Source organism: Natator depressus, chromosome 21 (genome assembly GCF_965152275.1).
Source record: "Natator depressus isolate rNatDep1 chromosome 21, rNatDep2.hap1, whole genome shotgun sequence".
NCBI lineage: Eukaryota > Metazoa > Chordata > Testudines > Cheloniidae > Natator > Natator depressus.
In genome coordinates this window covers 17463406-17485180 of record NC_134254.1, presented here as the reverse complement: position 1 = coordinate 17485180, position 21775 = coordinate 17463406, and the positions used below count along the sequence as shown (strand labels likewise).

Genomic DNA, 21775 nt, shown 5'->3' with positions numbered 1-21775 from the left:
GGAATCTGGCCAACCCCCCACCCTCCGGACGATGTGCCGGGGCTCAGTAACAGGCACGAAAGGTCCCAGCCTCTGGTTTGTGTCTTGCCTGAAAGGCAATGCAGCTCCGGAAGCACAGAGCCCCTGGCACCGCACTGCGGCACGGACTCTGGCAGAAGCAGCGTGTGCCACTCGACAGGACCTCCCCTCCAGCACCACAAGCCCCTCTGCAGCAGTGCTGGGAGATGGGGCATGGGCGGGGTACAGAGCACAGCGCCCCCTAACGCCAGGCTGGGGGGCTGGAGATGGGGGGGTTTAGGGTAAAGAGCACAGCGCCCCCTAACGCCAGGCGGGGGGGAGGGGAGGCTGGAGATGGGGGGTTTAGGGTACAGAGCACAGCGCCCCCTAACGCCAGGCTGGGGGCAGGAACCTGTCGTGGTTCCGCAGCGTGGCCTGTATGCTCTTGAGCGGCCCAGGCTTTGAGCGCGTGCTGGGCTCTCGGAGCACGAGGGGCCGTGCCCGGGGGTGGGGGACCCCGGCGTTACCTTGTGGGAGAAGCCGCTCATCAGCACACTGTTGCGAGCGAGTTCACACATGTCACAGGAGCTGAGCTTCCACACCTGCGTGGCGATGCTGTACTCTTCCATCAGGGGCTCCTGCAACGGCACGGCCGCATCAGACTGGCCCCGGCTGCCCCCCGAGCAGCCAGCTCCCCGGAGCATCCTCTCACCCCGTCCCTGCCTGCAGCGGGGCAGGGGAGTGGGGTGGGCTGCTGATCGCTGCAGCGAACAACCAGGGTGGGCAGCACCACAGCATGCTTCCTCCACACTGCCCTGCCCCGTGAGCCTCCGCCCTGCCCTGCCCTGCCCTGCCCGGGGAAGGGGAAGCCGCAGTGCAGATGCTTCCCATGAGGGGGCAGCAGGAGGGCTCCTCATGCCCTAAGGTGCCGTTGGTGAGCACAGCTGGTTCCAGGTGGGGAGAATTCTGCAACCGCCTCCGCCCCTCACGCCTTTCCCCGGGGCCATGGCGCATGCATCTCCTGTTTGCATGCACTGGGCGGCCTGCACAACCGAGCCCGGCGGCCAGGAGACTGGGGGGGGAGTCCTGGCCCTGAATGGGCCCACAATGGAGGGGAAAGGGCACCGATAGTCCCAGCTTCCCTGGCATTTCACCTGCTGGGGACTGGCACTGGAGCCAGAGGAATCCCGGCCTGGGGGCAGGGCACAGTCCCCCAGCTGGCTGGAGCTGGACTTGCTGCCAAAGGCAGGGCAGACAGAAATCTGGGAACGACTGGGGGGCCCGGGAGCAGCAGGATCAAAGCAAGCCCTGGGAGCAGCGTCTCCTGCATCACAATACAGGGGGCTGCTTGCAGCCAGGCCCCCTCCAGCCTGACCAGGGCCTGAACCAAAACCTGGGTCAGCCCCCACCTTTCCCCCAGCCTCAGGGGCACGGCCCAGTCTCTGCTCTCACCACAGCGCCCGCAGGAGTCCCTCAGCCCTGCCGCAGAAAGCTGCAATTTCACCATCTCTGCCGGCTTACATTAAAGCAACATCGCTGGGGACCTCCGGCTTCCCCTCCAGCAGCTGCAACAAAACCTACGCCCTGCTTTAAACACCCCGACCTCCCGCAGTGCACGGCCCTGTCTGCGGGGTTAGTGTACGCCCAGGCCGGAGCTGGCAGAGAGCTGCGGGGTCCAGCCACCAGCGCCACCTCTGCTCCAGGCACCCCACACAGAACCCTCTGGCTCCTGACACAGAACAGGGGCCCCAGCCCATTCCCTGGCAAGAAGGGTCTTCTCACCTTTTTCACCCTAGCGATGCATCCTTGTGCCACCTGCAACCCCTCCCGAGCCTTGGGGTCACAGCCTGCATGCGCACCAAGGCTGGTCTCATGGCCCCAGCTACCACCCTGGGCCAAGCTAGACACATCCAGCTCTGTCCATCTTTCCCCAAAGGTCAGCGCCTGCTGCTGCTGCTCTCCTCCCAGCCCCCCCCCGGCTGCTGGCGTCTCCCCGAGTGCCACAGGTCCCCAGAGGGCACTTTGCAGAGCTGCCTGGGGCAGCGGGGTTCTCGGCCCCGGGCGCCGCGACCCGCTCACCTTGGTGAAGTGGAACTGCAGGGGGTCATCCGTGGAGAGCGAGACCATCAGGCCGCGGGACAGGTACTCGGGCAGTGGGTTGCGGTGGTAGCTCAGGAAGAGACTGTTGTTGCTGAGCGGGGACATGGCGATGCCGATCTGGGCTAGGTAGTAGAGGTACTGCAGCACCGGTGCCTGGCCAGGACGAGCCGGGGGCAGCATGGTTAACAAGGCAGAGCAGCTCCCCTCAGAGCCCGACTCCCCCCACCCCACCGCGGAGCCCAGGGTCAGACCCCCACGGCGTCTCGCCGCGCCCGTTAGCTCTCCCGCTGACGTGATGTTGCACCCCATAAGACTTTACAGACAGATGCTTATGAATGTATATGTGACATAACTGGAATATGCTTTCGGCTAGACATGCCACGTGACATCTCTCTGCAAAGGTTATGCTCCACTAAACGTCTTCATCCTATCTGTATGCATGGATCATGTTTATATCTGAAGTTACGAGCGTTGGCTCTATGCTTGTATTTAAAGCGTTTGCTGTAGAAAGCACATAAAGCAGATTTGGTCAACATGGTGAGAAGGGGTTATTCAAGTAATTGGGAGCGCTAAGCTAACAATGGACCTTGGAAGACGCCAATCCACATCTAAGCTTTCCTGGGAACGTTCAAACTAACGTGTAAACAATGGCGTCGGCCTGCAAAAAAGCTGAATCATTCATAGACATGGGACTTGCCCAGGTGACTGCAAAACTCCATCCTGTGGAGGGGATTTTACACAAGAGAACAAAGGGGTTACCACCCACAATAGAAAGACTATATAAGCCCCTGAAATCCCCCCCATTTTGTCTTCAGCTGGCTCAAGAGAGAGCCTCTCCACCCCAAAGAGATGCCTGAAAGAAACTGGAACAAAGGACAGTAACTATAGGGGTGTAAGTGATTGCTGGACCCAGACTAGGAAGGAGTCTAGTTTGTCAAAGAAGCTTATTGGAACATCTCTGAGGGTGAGATTTACCTGCATTTAGTTTCCTATTGTTTTAGGCTTAGACTTGCACATTTTTGTTTTATTTTGCTTGGTAATTCACTTTGTTCTGTCTGTTACTACTTGGAACCCCTTAAATCCTACTTTCTGTATTTAATAAAATCACTTTTTACTTATTAATTAACTCAGAGCAAGCAATTAATTCCTGGGGGAGCAAACACTTGTACATATCTTTCTATCAGCATTATAGAGGGTGGACAATTCATGAGTTTACCCTGTATAAGCTTTAAACAGAGTAAAATGGATTTATTTGGGGTTTGGATCCCATTGGGAACTGGGTATCTGGGTGCTAGAGACAGGAGCACTTCGTAAGCTGTTTTCAGTTAAGCCTGCAGCTTTTGGGGGACGTGGTTCAGACCTGGGTCTGTCTTTGCAGCAGGCTGGCGTGTCTGGCACAACCAGGCAGGGCACTGAAGTCCCAAGCTGCCAGGGAAAAACGGGCTCAGAGGCAGTCTCGGCACATCAGGTGGCCGTCCTAAGGGGGTCTCTGTGACCGAACCTGTCACAGTGGCATAGTCAGCAGGATCAGGCAGCAGCTGTCCCTCTGTCTTGGCATTTGTAGCACCCTAACCTAGCTAAGTTCGCTTAACGTGCCCATCACCATGGTATCCGGGCTCCCCACCAGCCAAGGGCCTTCCCCAAGACCTGCCATGATGGAAATGCAGCCATCTGTACCGGTAACATCACAGCCCCCTGCCCCGTGCTCCACTGGTGTGTCAGGATCGCCGGTACCCAACAAGAGCCGACTGCATGGGTCTCTGGGTTCTTACCTTGCGGAGCAGCAGCCCGTGCGAGATGTTCTCCGACAGCATGAAGGCCGACACCAGGTGGTGGATCGGGCCCGCCTCCCCGCAGTGAGGGCGCAGTACAAAGGTGTGGAAGCCCCTCTTCCTGCAGAGAGGTTGCCAAAGGCAGGTCAGCGACCGGCCACTGCCTGTCGTGGGCACGGACCCACAGCACGTGAGCCAGGGAGCCACGGGGGTAGGGGATGCTGGGAACCGCCACCACCCAAATGCAACCCCCAGGAGCGGGCTCTCCTGGATAGGGAATCCCCAGACAGACCCTGCACTCTCGACAGCGTCCCATACCCTGCTGTGAAATGCCCCCGCCACAAAGGGGCGCTCCATAGCCACAGGGGGTAACAGACAGCCTCCTGGCACGACACGAACAGATGGATTAGCAATGTCCTCTACGGGTCCATGCAACCTGCCCAGAACTGCCAGGACCCCCACCCCAGTGCCGTGGGGATGGGCCAGGTGGGGAGAGAGGGCCCCCCCCCGGGGGCTCTACCTGCGCAGGTGGTTCAGCACTGTCATGTTGGCATACAGGTAGTAGAGATAGTACGAATAGGGCGGGTTGTCTTCCCCGACCCAGGCGCCGGGCAGGGGGCTGTCCTGGTTGAAGATGCGATGCTCCGGCTTGGATTCGTCGTCCACGCTGTCAAAGCCGTCCACCTGCCGGGGGGAGGGGAGCGTGAGAAGCTGCGCACGGCTCGGGGCAGGAGGACCTTCCCAGGGCACCCCCTGCTGGGGGCAGCGCTGCCCCCTCCGGGTGACTACAGACCCCACGCCCCAGCTGGCAGGAGAGGGACTGATGTGCCCAGGTCAGGGGCAGGGCACCACAGAAGCAGGAGTCTGATGGATCCCAGATCTGGCATGTTACCCTCCCCCAGAAGGCTCCTGTCACCCCACAGAAGCACTCAACTGTGCCACACGCAGGGGCCTGCGCTGGACAGTCCCTGCCCGCCCCGCTGCCCGCAGCCCAGTCCAACCCAGTCTCCAAGCCCTGCGGGCGGCACGCACATGATCCAGGAAGAGGTGTAGCTCCGGGTGGCTGGCAGGATGGATGGTGGCTTCAAAGAGGGGCAGGAAAATATTCTCCAGCATCTCCTGGAAGTTGGCCAGCTGCTTCTTGGTGCGGTACACATCGCTGAGAGAGACAGAGAGGGGCCCCGCCGAGGGCAGGCTCAGACCAGGACGCCTCCCCACCATGGCCAGCTTGCTCCCTGGGGCCGGATCCTGCTCTCGCTTACACCAGGCTAACGCCCCCAACTTCAATGGGGCTAGTCCTGATTTACACAGGGCAGGGCATCAGGCCACTAGCCCTGCTATCCCTGGGCTGGTGGGCGTAGGATTCTTTTAGATGCTGGAGCCTGATTCCTCTGCTCCCTGCAGAGACTCAGCTGTCAGTTCCCTCCCTTCCAGGCTCCCTCATCCTGCTGCCTTCCCCAGTCCCATCCCTCCCTCAGCTGGGTTCACCTAGCTGCTGGGCCCTGGAACCAGGCTTCCCAATGAGCCTGATGCCTGCTTCGGCGCGGAGATGCAGGATGGCTCCCCTCCAGCTGGATCCCTTGCCACTTGGGTCAGGACACTGCCCCACCAGGGAGCTCCTGGACTGGCCAGGTTTAGCCAAGCGCAGGCCCCAGAGCAGGGCTACTGGAATACAAAGAATCACTGTTGTCATCCTTGGCTGGAAGGGTCAGTCCCTGGCACAAAGCCCACGTGACCAGCCCTGCTGCCCTGGCCCCGCAGACTGACTACTCACAAGAGGCGCGGCACCTGCACCAGCCAGCGCACGTTGTTGGAGTGCACCTTGTGGCTCACGGCCCACTTGGCCAGCTTGTCCCACTCGTCCCGCGACCTGCCGTAGACAGAGAGCCGCAGCTCCGCGTTCTGATACTTGCTCTCCTCCAGGTCGGACATCACCTCCTGCGGAGAGGGTAACAAGCACATTCGCCGTGGAAAGTGCCCTACCAGCCAGCAGGCTGGCTGGGAAACGCAAGCCTCTGCTCGTGAGACACGAGGAGAGACACACACGTGCGACACGGGGAGACACACACGCTCGTGCATGCCTCAGTTTGCAAAACAGCGATGCAAGTGTGAGCCTGGACTTGCAACGTGGATGTCTGCGCATTCTGCCTCCTGAATCAAAGGCACGCGTGTGCACGCTACAGTGATGTAAGACCCCCACATGCAGCTCATGAAACATGAGCTTCTCCCCCCGCCGCGCCCCCCCCCACACAAACAGGCCTCACTAGGGGAGACAGCCAGCCCCACATCGGGCGCATCCTATATGCCCCCCACCCTCCGTGCGCACACACGTTTTCACCCCCAGGAGGTTCTCTTCTCTGGATCCCCCACCACCGCTCCCTCAAACAGTCTTTTAGCTCCATTTCCACAATGTGCCCCCCATCTTTATGCTTTATGTTTCCAGACACCTGGCCTTGCAAACTCGTCAACAAGACTGAACATCCCGGACACTAAATCCACTCGCCATTCACCAGCGCGATCAAGCAAGAGACAGATTCGAACAGTGAGCCGGTGCCAGGGAAGGAGGCACCATTGCCAGGCTGCACTCGCCCTTGGTGACCCTGCCCCCATGACAGAATCGGCCTTTGGCTTCCTTCCCAGGCTGCCCGCTCAGGGGGGCTGGCAGGCGAGTGGGGCTGGTCTCCGCAGTAGGGTGCAAGAGGTGCCAGGGCCCAGGGCGATGCCCCTCCTGGGAGCACAGGCCCAGAAGCAGCTCTCACCTTGATGATGTGAGCGAAGTACTTCCCCGAGACCTGGTTGTCCGTCTTGATGAAGATCTCGCGCAGGATGGACTCCCCGATGGGGTTGTACTTGGTGTTGAACTTGTCAAAGCGGTGGAAGGTGTTACGGTCCTGCCGCCGGGCAGAGGGACACATCAGCGCACAAGCAGCCATGTGAGGAGCACACACAGACCCAGCCCAGTGACCCCACTGCCCCTCCCTGCTCCCACCAGAGCAAGTCTGCAGAGACCCATCCTCTTAGTGCCCGTCCCATGGCAGGGGCGAGCATCCCCTGCCTCCAGCGCCTTCTCCCCCAGACCTAACATCTTCTCCTCCCAAGGGGCCCCGGCTGCCCAGGTCTCACGGAGGATCCGTCATTCAGCTCAGCAAAGGCCACAGGGCTGGAGCATCCCCTTGCCTCAGCTGCAGGACATCCCTGCAGGCCAGTGCTGGGACAGCTGGCCTGAGCAGGCACGGGGCGGGGGAGCCTCAGCTCAAGAGTCGGGTCCCTTGGGGAGCACAGTGGGGCAGGTTCTACCCAGAATGGGTTTGCTTTCCTGTGCTGCACCTTCTCCCGGCATCCCAGGTGGGAGCCACAATCCTGCCCAGAGCAAGGAGGCCGTCCTCAGAGGGCAGCAGAGCCAGAGCACCTCCCAAGGGCAACGTACCGCATGGACATCCAGCGTGTCCACGCTGAGGTCGTAGGCTGTGAGGTTCATGGTCTCGAAGACCTCCTTCAGGGTCTGCTCCTTGCCCTTCTCCACGTGCACGATCTCATCCAGGTGCTTCTTCATGGTGCGCTTTATGAAGCGCAGCAGGTGCTTCTGGTTCATGCAGGACGAGGCGTGGATGTGCGTGTCCACCTGCGTGGGGGGAGGGACTCACGTGACTGAGGCCTCCCACCAGCATGGGCAGGGAGCAGGAGCCCTTGACCACTAGGCTGGAAGCCAAGCCAAGGTCAGCAGGACCGGAAAGCCGTCGCCGCCTGGTGGGTCTCAGTCCCAGTGGGGAGGTGCTCATGCCCCCTGCACAGCAGAGAGGACTGGCACCCACTTGGTCATGGACGCTGATGCAGGCGGTCCCTGCAACCTGGCAGTGCTGCTGCCCCAGCCCGGGGGACAGAGGACCTCCCTCCCAAGGGCGGTCAGTCCAGCGAGGAATTTGCTTGGCTACATGGGATGATGCCTCGGGGCAGACGGGGTGGGCTCCGGCCCTGATGGTACCTTGCGGATGTTGTAGAAGTCCCGGTGGGGAACCTTCTTCTGAGCCGCCAGCTCCTTCATCTCGTTGAGCAGGACGTGCATCTGGAACTTGGAGCTCAGGTACTGCAGCCGCCGGTAGCAGAAGGATTTTCTAGACAAGGGAACAGGTGACGGATCTGGGGTCTCTGTTCACAACCCCCTGGGCCTAAACCCCCTTCACTGCAGGGCAGCGGTTTCCTAGTGGGTAGAGCACTGGACTAGAACCCAGGAGCCCTCGGTTTGATCCCTGGCTCTGCCACTCTGTGGCCTTGGTGTTATTAACAGCAACTCTTGGGCTGGAGTCTGAAGAGGGGGCACCCTGTACCGCCTGCAGCCTGAGGCTGGACCGGTCCCGTTCACACACGAGGCGGCCCTCAGTCCCGCTCTGTATCTGTAACGGTGCAGCAGCCAGCCCGACAGAGGGGCCAGGCAGCTTCATGGGTGGGAGCAGCTGCCTAAGCTGTGCAGCCCTAGGGGAGCGGGCAGGAAGGGAAACTGCTCTGCTTACATGGGGCCATTGATGATCAGAGCCATCAAGACGTTCATGTCGGCTATGAACTCCTGCAGGTTGGGGTACGGCAGGTCCAGCTCCGTGCTCCTGCGGGAGGAGACAGCACAGGGCCGGTCACACCGACATGTCAAGCACAGTCATGGGGACAGGGAAAGGGAGCAGCCAGGGCAGGGAACCCAGCTGGCATGTGGGAGACCCAAGGTCAAGTCCCTGCTCCAGGAACTATTTACAAGGTGGCCAAGCTCCAAAGGAGAGGCAGAGCCCCACCCAGAGTACCCCATAGTCCTGTGGCTAGGGCACTGCCCTGCCATTCAGATCTTTCCCAAGGGCAGGGGAGTTAATCCAGTACCCAGGCCTCATTCACACGGGTTGTTTCCAACTGCCTCCCCAAACCCTCAAGCCATTTCAAGTGGCAGTGCTATTTGTCACCTTCCCTCCCCGCCCGCATTGGGTACTGTTGCCAGAGGCTGTTAAGCAGTGGCTACACCCACCCCAGAGGCGGCTACCCTTGGATGCTCAGTGAAGTGACAGTTCATAGGGCTTCCTGGGATCTTTCGATGCAATGTAATAAAAAACCTCCCATGAATAATATTATTCCTCCCGGGAGAGGCAGTGCCACTCAGTGCTCAGAGCCCAGGCTGGGACCAGGGACTGGGCTCCGTCCCTGGTTCTCTGTGTGACCTGAAGAAAGCCAGCCAGCCAGGCTTGCAGAAGCAGGGCGAATGAGAGGAAGAAACCCCAAAGGGATGGCAAGGGGAGGCCACCCTGCTGGCCCCAGGCTAGCCCCAGGAAGGCACCCAGATGCGAAAGGGGCGTTGCACGTGCCATGCAACGCAATGCCTGGGAGAGCCTGCGGGGAAGGGGCAGGATTGGGCCCACGGGCAGGGCTCCATTCCATGTGCCCCAGAGAGGCTGCCTCTCCAGCACAGACCTGGCTCCTTTCAGACCTGCCAGGTCTTGCTTCTCGCCGTGCCGGGCACCCAGGTTACACCTGGGTTCATGCCCCGGACGCCCTCCCACCTGCGCTTCCCCCTCCCTCACCTGTCCACGACATCCCGCTTGGTGTAGACATGGATCACGCTGCCGACCATCCTGAGGCCGAAGCCCAGGTCAGGCGGCATGGCCTCGGGGAGGCAGGTCTCGTAGGGGTGCTGGTCTGTGAATGGGGGGTGCACAGGAGCATCTGCAAACAGGAGGAGCAGCAGCGCAGGGAGCGTTCATACGGGGCTGGGGTCTGGACAGCCCCTAGCGCTAGCCTGGGACCAGGTCCCTCGTGGCACCCCAGGGCAAGCCACCGGAATCTTCGGCAAAGGCGGGGGGAGCCTGCGAGCAGGCCTCCCCAGTCCAGATACGTCTCTCGCCTGCTCAGTGCTGTGCCCTCCCCCCGGGACTCCCTCCATCTTGCAATCCAGACTTTTGCCCCTTCCCCCCCACCAGGGACGCTCCTCCCTCAGGGCCCCCCCATCTGACCCCCCCCTTTTAATTAACAGGGGCAGGGGGAGCATGACCAGGATGCAAGTGCCAGCAGGTGGGGAAGGGGCGGGTTGCCCAGTGAGCTGAGAGATGTTGGCTGGGAAGGGGTGCAGGGGGGCTGGGAAAGCCCAACTAGCTCAACCCCCCCCATTCCTGGGCAGGATTGTTCCAAGGGATGAGGCTTCTTCCCTTCCCCCCCATCCCCCCAGGAGTCCATTCTGCAGCCCACCCTCTCCCAGCCATCCATCACACTCCCACCCTGGGGCACCTCAGGGTTTACCCCACCGCTCGTTGCTCCCCTGCCCCCCGCAGCCCTGGTCTCACCTGCAGCCACGGGGGTCTCCGGGATCTCCTCATAGACCCGGGTCTCCAGTGGTTTCCCAGAGAGCTCCTCCAGGAAGCGGGCGGTGGTCTTGCAGAAGCTCTGCAGGGAGAGCCCCATGTACTTCTCCCGGATGAACAGTGCCTTCACCACGCTCTTGGCTGCATCCAGCAGGTCTGTGAAGGGCACCTGGAGGGCGAACAGGAGACACGGGCTCTAACCAGGGTCAGGCCCACGGCTTGGAACCAACCTGGGCAGGTTTCCATGGATGAACATGCTCCATTCCCCACACTGAGGTCTGGGAGGATCCATCCTATGGGGCATGCTGGAAGATGTAAATGCCAGTGCTTTAAGGGGTTAGAATAGGGCCTGGGTTTTCCCCATGGAGAGGAGGGAAAATCTTGCTCACATGTAAAGGGTTAAAAAATGATCAGCAGGTTTGGGATCTGGAAGCAGGTTTTCTTCAGTAATATCCTGCAGCAGTAAGTTCCGCAGGATAACAATACACGGTGGATTTAAAATAATAATAGTTTTAACTTAGTAAGAGTTTCATCCTTTTTAAATGTTACCTTTTAATTTCACTGATCTCTCTCTCACCCCCCCCCCCCCCCACACAAACGTCCTTGTCAAGGACTGAAGAGCTACCAGACCCAGCTGGTCACCTCTTCATTTCCTATCTTAGGGTTTTCCTCGGCCACCCTAGATAGAAGCCATCACCCTCCCTATTGCAGGAGCTGTGCTGGGATACGGTGCCTCGCCCTGCCTGGGTCCCTTCCTTGGATGCTGGTGCTGAGCCAGTCTGGGAGGATGTACAGGGGCCTGTGGCCTGAAGATGAACTCTCTGCTACGGGCCTCAGCCAAGGAGAGGGGAGGGGGCTAAGGATCTCCCAGAGGGGAGATTTAGGGACAGAGAGAAGAGAGGGTGCATCCCCACATCCCAGCTCCAATCACCATCTACCCCTCTCCTGTAGCAGGGAAGCCTGCTGGAGGCATAAGACCAAAGCCTGCTTGGCCCAAGTGACATCCGTCCCAGCTCTAGGCCAGCAGCAAGTGGGAGAGACACATGCGGGGGGGCTCTCCTCCCCTCCCCCAAGATGCTTCTCTACTCCTCGTGTCAGTGCAGCCTCCTGGGCACACACGCCCACTCCGTCTCTGCTGCACGTGAGGATCTGTGTACAGCCACATCCTCTCGAGCGTGTAACACACCCACGCAAAGGGAAACGCTGCCACCGCATCTATCGATGGCTGAGGACCATCTGGACGAGCACCAGGAATCTTGTGAATGAGCAGAAGGCACGTGGCTGAGGCTGCAACGGCGACGCTGCCTTGGCAGTTTAACGTCCCCATCGTGGATGCGTGTGCAAGTGAGTGATCGCCCACGCAGAGAGCGTACACGTTACAGACACGCTGCCGGGCGCCGGGCGATCGCCCACGCAGAGAGCGTACACGTTACAGCCACGCTGCCGGGCGATCTCCCACGCAGAGAGCGTACACGTTACAGCCACGCTGCCGGGCGATCGCCCACGCAGAGAGCGTACACGTTACAGACACGCTGCCGGGCGCCGGGCGATCGCCCACGCAGAGAGCGTACACGTTACAGACACGCTGCCGGGCGCCGGGCGATCGCCCACGCAGAGAGCGTACACGTTACAGACACGCTGCCGGGCGATCGCCCACGCAGAGAGCGTACACGTTACAGACACGCTGCCGGGCGCCGGGCGATCGCCCACGCAGAGAGCGTACACGTTACAGACACGCTGCCGGGCGATCGCCCACGCAGAGAGCGTACACGTTACAGACACGCTGCCGGGCGCCGGGCGATCGCCCACGCAGAGTGCGTACACGTTACAGACACGCTGCCGGGCGATCGCCCATGCAGAGAGCGTACACGTTACAGACACGCTGCCGGGCGATCGCCCATGCAGAGAGCGTACACGTTACAGACACGCTGCCGGGCGATCTCCCATGCAGAGAGCGTACACGTTACAGACACGCTGCCGGGCGATCGCCCACGCAGAGAGCGTACACGTTACAGACAGGCTGCCGGGCGAGCTCCCACGCAGAGAGCGTACACGTTACAGACACGCTGCCGGGCGATCGCCCACGCAGAGAGCATACACGTTACAGCCACGCTGCCGGGCGCTGGGCGATCGCCCACGCAGAGAGCGTACACGTTACAGCCACGCTGCCGGGCGATCGCCCACGCAGAGAGCGTACACGTTACAGCCACGCTGCCGGGCGATCGCCCACGCAGAGAGCGTACACGTTACAGCCAAGCTGCCGGGCGATCGCCCACGCAGAGAGCGTACACGTTACAGCCACGCTGCCGGGCGATCGCCCACGCAGAGAGCGTACACGTTACAGACACGCTGCCGGGCGCCGGGCGATCTCCCACGCAGAGGCTGTATATGTTATAGATGTGCTAGGAGATGTGCTGTCCCCTGGGGCTTTGCAGACTCTCCCCGGATGCTCTAACTTCCTATCTGCTGTCCTTTTCAGCTCTCTGACCACGTTTTCTGCCTGGCACGTTCAGAGGCAGATCAAGCCCACAGCCAACAAGCCAAAGGTGATGGGAGATAAGGAATTAGAGGAAGAGAAACAGGAACCATGCAGAGCTGGAGGACGCTGAGTAGTGGAGGGATTGAACTGGCTGGACAAATCATAGTACATTGCTCTTTTCTACCCATGCATCATAACGTGCTTTACCAGCATCGGTACGTTTAGCCTCGCAGGGGAGGAGAGGAAAAAGGGCTAGAGAAAGGCCAAGGCAATAGGCCCACTAGCCGTTTCACTTCCTGGAGTGTACCACTGCAAAGTCTCTTAGGGTCCATCTACACAGTAAGCACCGAGTCTCCGAGCTCAGGCTTACAGGCTCTGGTCCACGGGGCTCAAGCTACAGTGCTAAAACTAACAAACTGGACAGTCTCTACGTAAAAGAATAAATGGACACAAATCAGATGTTAAGAATTATAACATTCATAAACCAGTCGGAGAACACTTCAATCTCTCTGGTCACGCAATCACAGACATGAGGGTCGCTATCTTAAAGCAAAAAAACTTCAAATCCAGACTCCAGCGAGAAACTGCTGAATTGGAATTCATTTGCAAATTGGATACTATTAATTTGGGCTTGAATAGAGACTGGGAGTGGCTAAGTCATTATGCAAGGTAGCCTATCTCCCCTTGTTTTTTTTCCTACAAACCCCCCCCAAGACGTTCTGGTTAAACTTGGATTATTGCTGTGCACATTGTAAGATGAGCTATTGCCAGCAGGAGAGTGAGTTTGTGTGTGTGGTTTTTGGAGGGGGGTGTGTGTGGGGGGTGGGTGAGAAAACCTGGATTAGTGCTGGAAATGACCCACCTTGATTATCATGCGCATTATAAAGAGAGGTTTCAAAGAGGGATGGGCTATTACCAGCAGGAGAGTGAGTTTGTATGTGTGTATGTGGGGGCGGGGGGGGAAGGGTGAGAAAACCTGGATTTGTGCTGGAAATGGCCCTACTTGATGATCACTTTAGATAAGCTGTTACGAGCAGGACAGTAGGGTGGGAGGAAGTTTTGTTTCATGGTCTCTGTGTGTATATAATGTCTTCTGCAGTTTCCACGATATGCTATGCATCCGATGAAGTGAGCTGTAGCTCACGAAAGCTCATGCTCAAATAAACTGGTTAGTCTCTAAGGTGCCACAAGTACTCCTTTTCTTTTTTCTTTTTACGAATACAGACTAACCCGGCTGTTACTCTGAAACCTGTGTAGACATTCAGGCTGGCACTCAGGCTCTGAAACCCACCCCACTCCCTAGGCTTCAGAGCCCAAATCTCTAAACAGCTGCTTTAGGGCCATAGCGTGGGCCCAGCGAACTCTGCGAACCAGGGCTCTGACTGGCTGGCATGGGCTGCTGCTTGCCATGTAAACACACCCTAAGACGACAGGGCTGCACGGCCCAGTGAGCTCCTGATGACACGGGAGTTCCCATCACTGCTCGCACCACGGGAGCGGAATTACTAGTGTGCACACATGCATGTGCATGCACACGCACAGGATCGAATCCAAAACTCATGGAAATTAAAGGCTCCCGGGTCCAGATCCTCAAAGATATTTAGGCATCTGATTCCCACTGGGGAGTTACCTAAATGCCTCTGCAGATCTGGGACCCTCCTGACTCCAGTGGGTGTTAGAAGAGGCTCACAGTGGGCTGGGTTTCTAGAGACATTGTCCAGATGGAAATCATGGGCCAGATCCTGAGCTGGTGGTCAGTCAGTGGAGCAACACCAATTTCCGCCAGCGGAGAAGCTGGCCCCTTGTATTTTAAAACTTCCTCTTGCTCCTAACAATACTTTATAGAGGATTCAAGCGTCACCTGCTTACTTACATTTGCTATCAGATTTCTCTTTGCATTTCCTTCCCTAGATCAGTCAGGTTTGCTCTCGGATCCTCAGGGGTCGTAGGCAGGTTCTCTGTCCTGCCTGCACAAATAACCCCCGACCTTTTAAATACAGGAACACATCCAATCTAGAGCAGGTTTGGTAAAAGCCATTACAGTGGGGGCCAGGTCCCTTTCCGCAATACTAACGGGCTAATAAAGGAGCAATGGATTCTCCCAGCCATGAGACGAAAGCAGCTGGCACCGTACAGGTCAGAACTCCTTAGCCAAATCACACTGCTGCACAGCGATATGCTGCGGAAGAGAAGACGCTCGGCCGATGAGTCCCCATTGCTATTTCAGCAAGGAGAACTGTGCTGGGAACTACTTTTAGATGTCACCTTGATCCAGTGAGACAGGGAGAGAGAAGAATGGGCCACATCCTCAACTGATGTAAACTAGCATCACTCTGTGGATTCCAATGGGACTGTGCCAATTGACTCCAGCTGGGGATTGGTGACCCTGAATGGGGTTCAAGGGGATCCCACGAAGATCTCACTGGATTCTGATGGTTCTGGAGAGGGGAAGGCCAGCCCCTGGCTCGGGTACTCAGGGGCAGATGTGCTGCCCGTCACCAAAGACGAGGGGATTTGGGGACAGATGCTGTGGCCCAGTCCTCGAGACCAGGTGCAGCGAGGTGCCCGGTAACATGAAGGTGAAGGTGTCACTGTGGCATGGGCTGGCATACCAGCATGGCCTGCGCCAGCTGGATTAGAGCAAACAGCGCAGCGAGGACATGGTGGTGTGGGCTAGCCACCCCTACAAGCCCACCAGAGACTCGGGGGATGTATTTGGGTTGCTGGCCCGTGTCAGGGTCTGTGTTTTCGGATCTTCACTGTTATTGTTACCCACGCTAGATCACAGGTGTGGTCAGACCTTTGCCTGCAGCACAGATATACCTCAGAGAGGGGAGAGGGACTGGCGGGCTCAGGGAGACCAGAGAATGCAACACAGGGGGTGCCAGTTCCAATCCCACCCCAAGTCCCATTAGCCAGCCAATGCCTGTGACAAGGAGCCTTTCCCCTCTAGGGGGCACTGGCTCTGATCCAGCCCCAAGTCAGAGGGGAGTGGCTGGCTCCTGGGGTCTTTGAGAGAGAGGAAGGGTAACCCAAGTAACCCTTAGTTCCCACTCCCCCCAGGCAGCCCCTTGTGCCAGGCAAACTCACCCCACACGTCTCTTCCCCGGAGATGGTGACCCTCTGGAACTCCCGCTCCAGCAGCACATCCCGCTCCTTGGGGAGATGATCCACCAGGTCCTCGTTCTGCTCCTTGTACAGCCTGGGGGAGGGAGGGGGGAAAAGATGGGTCAGGGGGCAACGGCGGGTGTCTGGCCCTGGCCACGCCCCTGCTCCCCATCACTTCCACACAGGCCCGTGGAGCTATCCAGAGACAGACACACGGCACATGGGGATGTGCAACATGGACTCGGCCCCCACCGCGTGGGGACAGCTGCGGGTGAGCGCAGGGCAGGGGGAGCTCCCCTGGGATCTCAGCAGCCACACAGCAGCAAAGGTGCGACCACTGTTACCCAGTAACCCGATTCACAGCTCAGCCACTCTGTGCACCAGGGGGTGGCACTCAGCTGAAGAGAGAAGCCAATCCCCAGATGGGTGCCATCTCCCGGGCAGCAGCCTGTAGCGAAGATGGCACTCAAGAGGGTCCCATTCACCGGGCATCGGGACTCAGCTTGGCTGCTGGAGGTTGGGTTCCTGGGAACCTGGTTCTGGACTGAGCCCCTTGCCCCGTGCAGCTCAGCCCAGGAACACACGAGCAACGAGGGGGACAGAAACAAACCGCAACAGAGACAAGAGGCAGCACTGGCCCCATCCGCAGCATCTGGAAGCAAAGGCAGGTGGGAAGGGAGCTCAGAGTGAGGGCGAGTGCCCGGCGGGACGAGCGATCTAGCCAGCACCAGCTCTCCAGCCCGGCCTCCCCGAGGCGGGCACCTTCCCCAAAGGGCACAGGAGCAAAACCCATCCCACTGCACCAGCGGGCCTGGCTGCTGCTAGAGCTATGGGATCACAAGCTTCCATCACAGGGATGCCAGGTCTGCCTGCCTTCCCCACCCTAGAGGAAGCGCCCTCCTTAGCCACTGCCCAGAGGGGACATCCCATCCTTCCCCCTTCTCCTCCAGAAGGGGAAGCCAGCTCACACCTCTTCTCCCCTAGCTGGGCCCCTTCTTCCCCACCCTAGAGAGAGCGCCCTGCTTAGCAGCTCCCCAGAAGGATATGCATGGCCCCATCCCTTCCTCTTCCGTTCCCCAACCCACGCCGAGCTACCTGCAGAGCCCCCAGTACACACCATCACTCAGGAATGGGAGGGGGTGCAGGAAAGCCCCCAGGTTGGCCTCTTTGGCACCAGCTGAGCAGTTACTGCAGGAGGGACCGGAGCGCCCAGAGCTCATTTGTGATATCCCGCACCATCCTCGTGGGTCCCCTAGAGGATGCTGCTCCCAGGCCGGTCTGGGATTGGGTGGAGCCGCAGCCCCAGGGCGCTCCCAGCTTACCCCAAGTCCCTGGCCGAGGGGGAAAGCCAGACACTCACTGTAAGTCAGCAGCACTGTCAATTTTCAGGAAGTCCTGTTTGGCTCTGAGTAAAATGTCGGGTTCTAGTCTGAGGACAAACGGGAAGCAGAGGCAGAGCCAGGGGGCAGGGGCGGACGGATGGACGGACAGAGACAGACAGGGAGGAGAGAGGAAGAAAGAAAACACGGGTGTTAATGCAGAAACCAACACCAGGCACCACAGACGCAACCAAGTGAAACTCACCGGGATGGGGAAGGGGACCCCAGAGTGAAGAGACCCAAAAGAGCCCGGGGTGCCTGGGGGACCAGAGAAGGACCAGGGCTGGGGGACCCAGGAGATCCATAGCAACCCTAGAGCCCAGCCCCTCCTCCCCCAAACTCGACCCAGCTCTGCTCTTTGGGGCGCTGGCAATCCTGAGGCCTGAGCAAGGTGGGAGAGACAGAGCCTGCTCTGCCTGACGGACGGGGTGGGGGCAGCATGTTCAGCTAATCCCCTAGCGGGGACCCCCAAGGAACCCCAGGATGCTTCCGGCTGCACAAACTCCAGGCAGGATAGGGCAGCCTGGCACTGCCAGCCCTGCACAAGCACCCGCTCCAGCCAGAGGCTCACCCTGCTCCTGGGTTGCCTATCAGCTGCCCTGCTGGCCTCCATGGCAGCAGACCTGGCCTGAAGACCAAGCAGGTGGGTCTAAGAACAATCCTGAGGGACCTGGGCGTGTGTGAGTGCTCCTGGCTGGGGTGCAGTGAGTTACTCAGGCCTCTGACCAGCACAGCTCAGAGCTGGCCCTGGAAGGGACCCTCCCACCTTGTCTAGTCCCAGCTCCCTGGTGGAGCCAGTTAGCCCGTTAACTCTATGATACTCCCTCTGCTCTGCCCCAAGCGGGGCCCAATGGGGTCAGGACCTAGAGAGACGTGGGGAGATGGGGACAGAGAGGGGGAATCGCCTTACTTCACGTCCTGGCTGATCTGCCGCTCCAGCCGCTGGCGCCTCTCCTCCAACTGCTCAATGGGGCTGTCCTCGGGGAACTCGTAGGGGGCGCTGCGCATGTCGCTCTCCACCAGCGAGCGGGAGAACAGCTCCTGGGGGCAAAGCAGCACAGGACAAGCCATGAAGGGAGCTGCCAGTGCAGCCTTCAAATCATCCCCGCCTGGTGCACCGTGGCCGATCGCTGGCGTGCAGCAGTGTGACGAATTCCTCCCATCCTCAGCTGGTGCAGGGAAGCTGCCGGAGGCTTCCCAGGGGACACCAGATTTCCCAGCAGCAGGGAAGTCATGCCCCGAGGCGCGAGAGGTGAGTCCGCAAAAGGGGTGGAAAAGGAAATAGATGAGCAAGCAGAGACTGCCTGGCTCAGGGCAATGGGAACCAGGCACAGGAGAGTAGCTCAAAGCCAGGGAAGGCCAGCACTGACTGGTAGCCTCAGTGCAGGTACCGGTGAATGAATGTCCATCTGTTGGCGGAAGGGCCACATGTAGCATGGCCCACGCAGGGCCCTCGACCCCAAAAAGTGGCCTCTCTGGAGTGGGGAAGCACAGAGGAAGCCACCAACTGCTGCTGCCCCTTCAGAGCCCAGGGCTGCCAATCCAGCGGGGGTCACAGGCTGGCACTAAACCTGCTCAGGACGCTTGTTCAAAGCAGAGTGGAGTCGGTGTGGTTTGCCTGGGAGGCTCAATACGGAGGGGACAGGGCTGGGGCAGGGCCTCTCAGCATTCCCCTCCTCTTCCCCCACGTGCTGCCTGCCCAGCCCTGTTGCCTTCAGGATCCAGGCTCCTGACAGGATCATTGATCCCTCTCAACTGGATGATGATAAATCTGCCCCCGGGGGTCAGCGTGTTACTGATCCCCATGGACGTGCCTCAGCAGATTCTCGGCCCAGCATCGGGACCTGGCCGTGCGAGGGAACATGGTCAGCGATGGATGCCACGAGAGTGCTCGCTTAGGGACACTTCTCCCCACTGAGAGAGGTGCCCTGAGCGGAGAGAAAAGCAGCTCCAGCCTGAGTGGGGCCTGCTCTGCAGGGATTTCCCTGGTGCCTCAGAAATGCTTTGGGGCGGGGAGGTGCTGGGCTCCCCGAGACATACTGCGCCTCATCCAGAAAGGAGATGGGGAGATATTGGCTGGAGCGCTTGAGACGCTCTTCCCTGAGCCCAGGCACAAAGGCCGATCATTTCCGTTGACGCGTAAGGTCTCCGAGGACTCATCAAAGACCAGCGCAGCGTCCAAGCTGGAGCAATCCTCAGGCTCGCCAGCCAGGAGCCCGCAGAGCCGGAGCTGCTGCCTTCCCCTGCTTCCTTACTGCTCTCTTCCCTGCAGGCGCTAGCACCAGAGCCCCTCAGTCACAGCAACAGCCACAGAGGCCAGCAGCCCCGCAGTTTGCAAATATCCCCCAAAGAGCCCCAGGTCCGACTCTCCTTCTAACCAGCCAGCTGACGTCTGCCTGCACTGGCTCCACTCGGGAGGAGCGCCGTCCCATGCTTCGCCACCGCTTCCCAGAAGCCACTGGGGTCAAGGCGACTGTTTTGGCCGAGCCAGCATGGGGCAAGAGGGCTCCCTGACGTGCCCGAGGGGCTCGTACCAAACAGTCCTGACAGGAGATGGGCAGAAATGTCCCAATAGCTCGTGGCTGCTGAGGAGTCACCCACACTTCTGAAAACCTGATCCATCAGGCTGAGCCCTGGCAAACTCAATGCACTGAGACCCTGGGAGACAGAGGCTGATGGAAAGTGGGCTCCTGCTCATTCCACTGATTTGGGGAGCCCTCCCTGGCTTTTCTTTAAGGGGACTACAAATGGGAGGCAGTGGGATGGAAGGGAAGAGAAGGAACACAAAAAGATGATGGATGGAGGTGTATAGGGATGGATAGATAGATAGGCCTGTAGAATAGGGTAGAATGGATGGCTGGGCCTGGAGACTGGGGTGGGGTGGGGTGGGTGACAGAGGGTAGATGAATGGATAAGTGTGCATGGGATGGGAGAGAGAGAGATGCATGGGATGGGATGGGTAAATAGATGGGGGGTTGCATGAGATGGAACAGGAAGGACAGACAGCTACCTCAGCGATTTCCTTGTACTTGCCATCCATGGAGGTGCGCAGGTCGACAGGGAAGTGCTTCAGGCAATGCAGAGTCCCTGGCAGGGAGTGGGCAGACTGCAGCGCTCGAGGCCCCAGCCCACCATGGATCTCTGTGGAAACACAGTTCAGACCAGTCAGCCAGGGAAGGGAGAGTGTGGGCTGCACGGCCCAGCGAGCAGCACACGCCAGCCACACAAAGGGGCAGACTTTGGTCAGAGTTAAAAAAAAATAAAATAAAAGGGTGGGGTGGGGTGGAGGAAAAATACACTTAACAATGGGGGGGAAAAGCACCGGCCCCGGAGTTAGCACAGTGCAGATCAGCGAGGAGGGTCTCTGTGTCTGTAACGCGCCTGGCACAGAGGGGTCCCAGCCGCGGCTCCTAAGCACTACTGTAATAATAGATAAACGACAGTGCTGCAACACTGCCCGGCTCCCTTAGGTCCTTTGCCTGCTGTCACTGCAATCTATCGGTGTAAAGTAGGGTTTCCCTACCCATCACTGTGGTATCCGGGCACCTTCCACATCAAATCAACAGCACCAGCAAAGCCCCTAGCAGATGCCATGGAGTCTCTGGCACGCCTCCCTATTTTGGGGTAACAGCTCGGCTGGGGTAAGGATGGGATTTTATTTCTTTGTTTCACGGTTTGGTTTTGTTTCTTTGCTGGGGTGGATGGGGGAGGGGAGGAGGCATCTGGGTCAATGGGGGGGTCAATAACAATGGTACTACCCTTCACTTCCTTAGCTTTTTCAGGCCTCAATGCACTTCACAGCCACTCAGCGGGCGAGAAAGAGAGAGAGGGAAGTGTCATCCTCATTTTACAGCTCGGGAAACTGAGGCACGGAGTAACTTGCTCCAGATCATGGCAGCAAAGGAGAACCCAGGAGGCCTGATTCCTGATTCCTCATTCCTCCCGCATGAGGCAGCAATTCAGACATCTCAAGCATCCAGGCCGAGGTGTGTGAGTGAGCAACAAAGCACCCAGAAATATCTCAGCACATGCTGTCCCCGGCCCCGTTGTCAGAGGAGCCGGTGCTTTTCCTAAAGCTGTTCCTTTCCCTCAGCAGTAAACTGCAGGACGGCTCCAGGGCACTGGATAGTTCAGAGAACTGGCAGTTCAGCCACCATAGAGGCTATATAAAAACCTAAGGCAGAGGGGTAATAGGAGAAGGAGGCTCTCGCTGCTGGGCTGCTGCTCCAAATCCAGTCCAGCCTGGCAGGACTGGGACAATGTTACCTTCTAATGGCTGGGTCAGTGGCCAGCATGAAATGGGTGGTGGGTCTTAGCCCAACCCCTGGGGAGAACAGATGCCCACAGCACATTAACCAGCACTAACCAGCCCCCACTTGACAACGGTCACTGACAGGCCGCAACAGCACTCAGCACCAGGATCCCAGCATCTATTTAACCTCGCAGCCCCCTTGAGCTAGTTCAGCGTCGCTCCTGTCTCACAGATGGTGAGCCCGAGGCAGAGGCTGCATTCTCCAGTGCTCAGTACAGGCCAGTGATTCCAGAGCCCAGCAGACACCCGGTGTCCTGAGTTCCTGTGAGGGATGGACCCTTTGGAAACCGCTGGCTCGAGCA

At 59.1% G+C, this 21775-nt stretch overlaps 1 protein-coding gene across 2 annotated transcripts in view; it reads right to left on the bottom strand.

The window, feature by feature from the left end:
- AMPD2 (adenosine monophosphate deaminase 2) overlaps window positions 1-21775 on the bottom strand; it is a 38363-nt gene that overhangs the window by 3764 nt on the left and 12824 nt on the right. For both annotated transcript variants that reach the window (XM_074936460.1, XM_074936461.1), the window contains exons 2-17: window positions 20172-20302; window positions 18072-18202; window positions 17143-17211; window positions 15765-15876; window positions 10178-10364; window positions 9422-9563; window positions 8378-8467; window positions 7852-7981; window positions 7297-7491; window positions 6629-6760; window positions 5644-5807; window positions 4902-5028; window positions 4390-4553; window positions 3870-3990; window positions 2077-2250; window positions 525-635 (exon numbers count right to left, since the gene is read on the bottom strand). In XM_074936460.1, coding sequence (XP_074792561.1) covers window positions 525-635; window positions 2077-2250; window positions 3870-3990; window positions 4390-4553; window positions 4902-5028; window positions 5644-5807; window positions 6629-6760; window positions 7297-7491; window positions 7852-7981; window positions 8378-8467; window positions 9422-9563; window positions 10178-10364; window positions 15765-15876; window positions 17143-17211; window positions 18072-18202; window positions 20172-20302 — 2180 coding nt within the window. The remainder of the gene's footprint in view (window positions 1-524; window positions 636-2076; window positions 2251-3869; window positions 3991-4389; window positions 4554-4901; window positions 5029-5643; window positions 5808-6628; window positions 6761-7296; window positions 7492-7851; window positions 7982-8377; window positions 8468-9421; window positions 9564-10177; window positions 10365-15764; window positions 15877-17142; window positions 17212-18071; window positions 18203-20171; window positions 20303-21775) is intronic.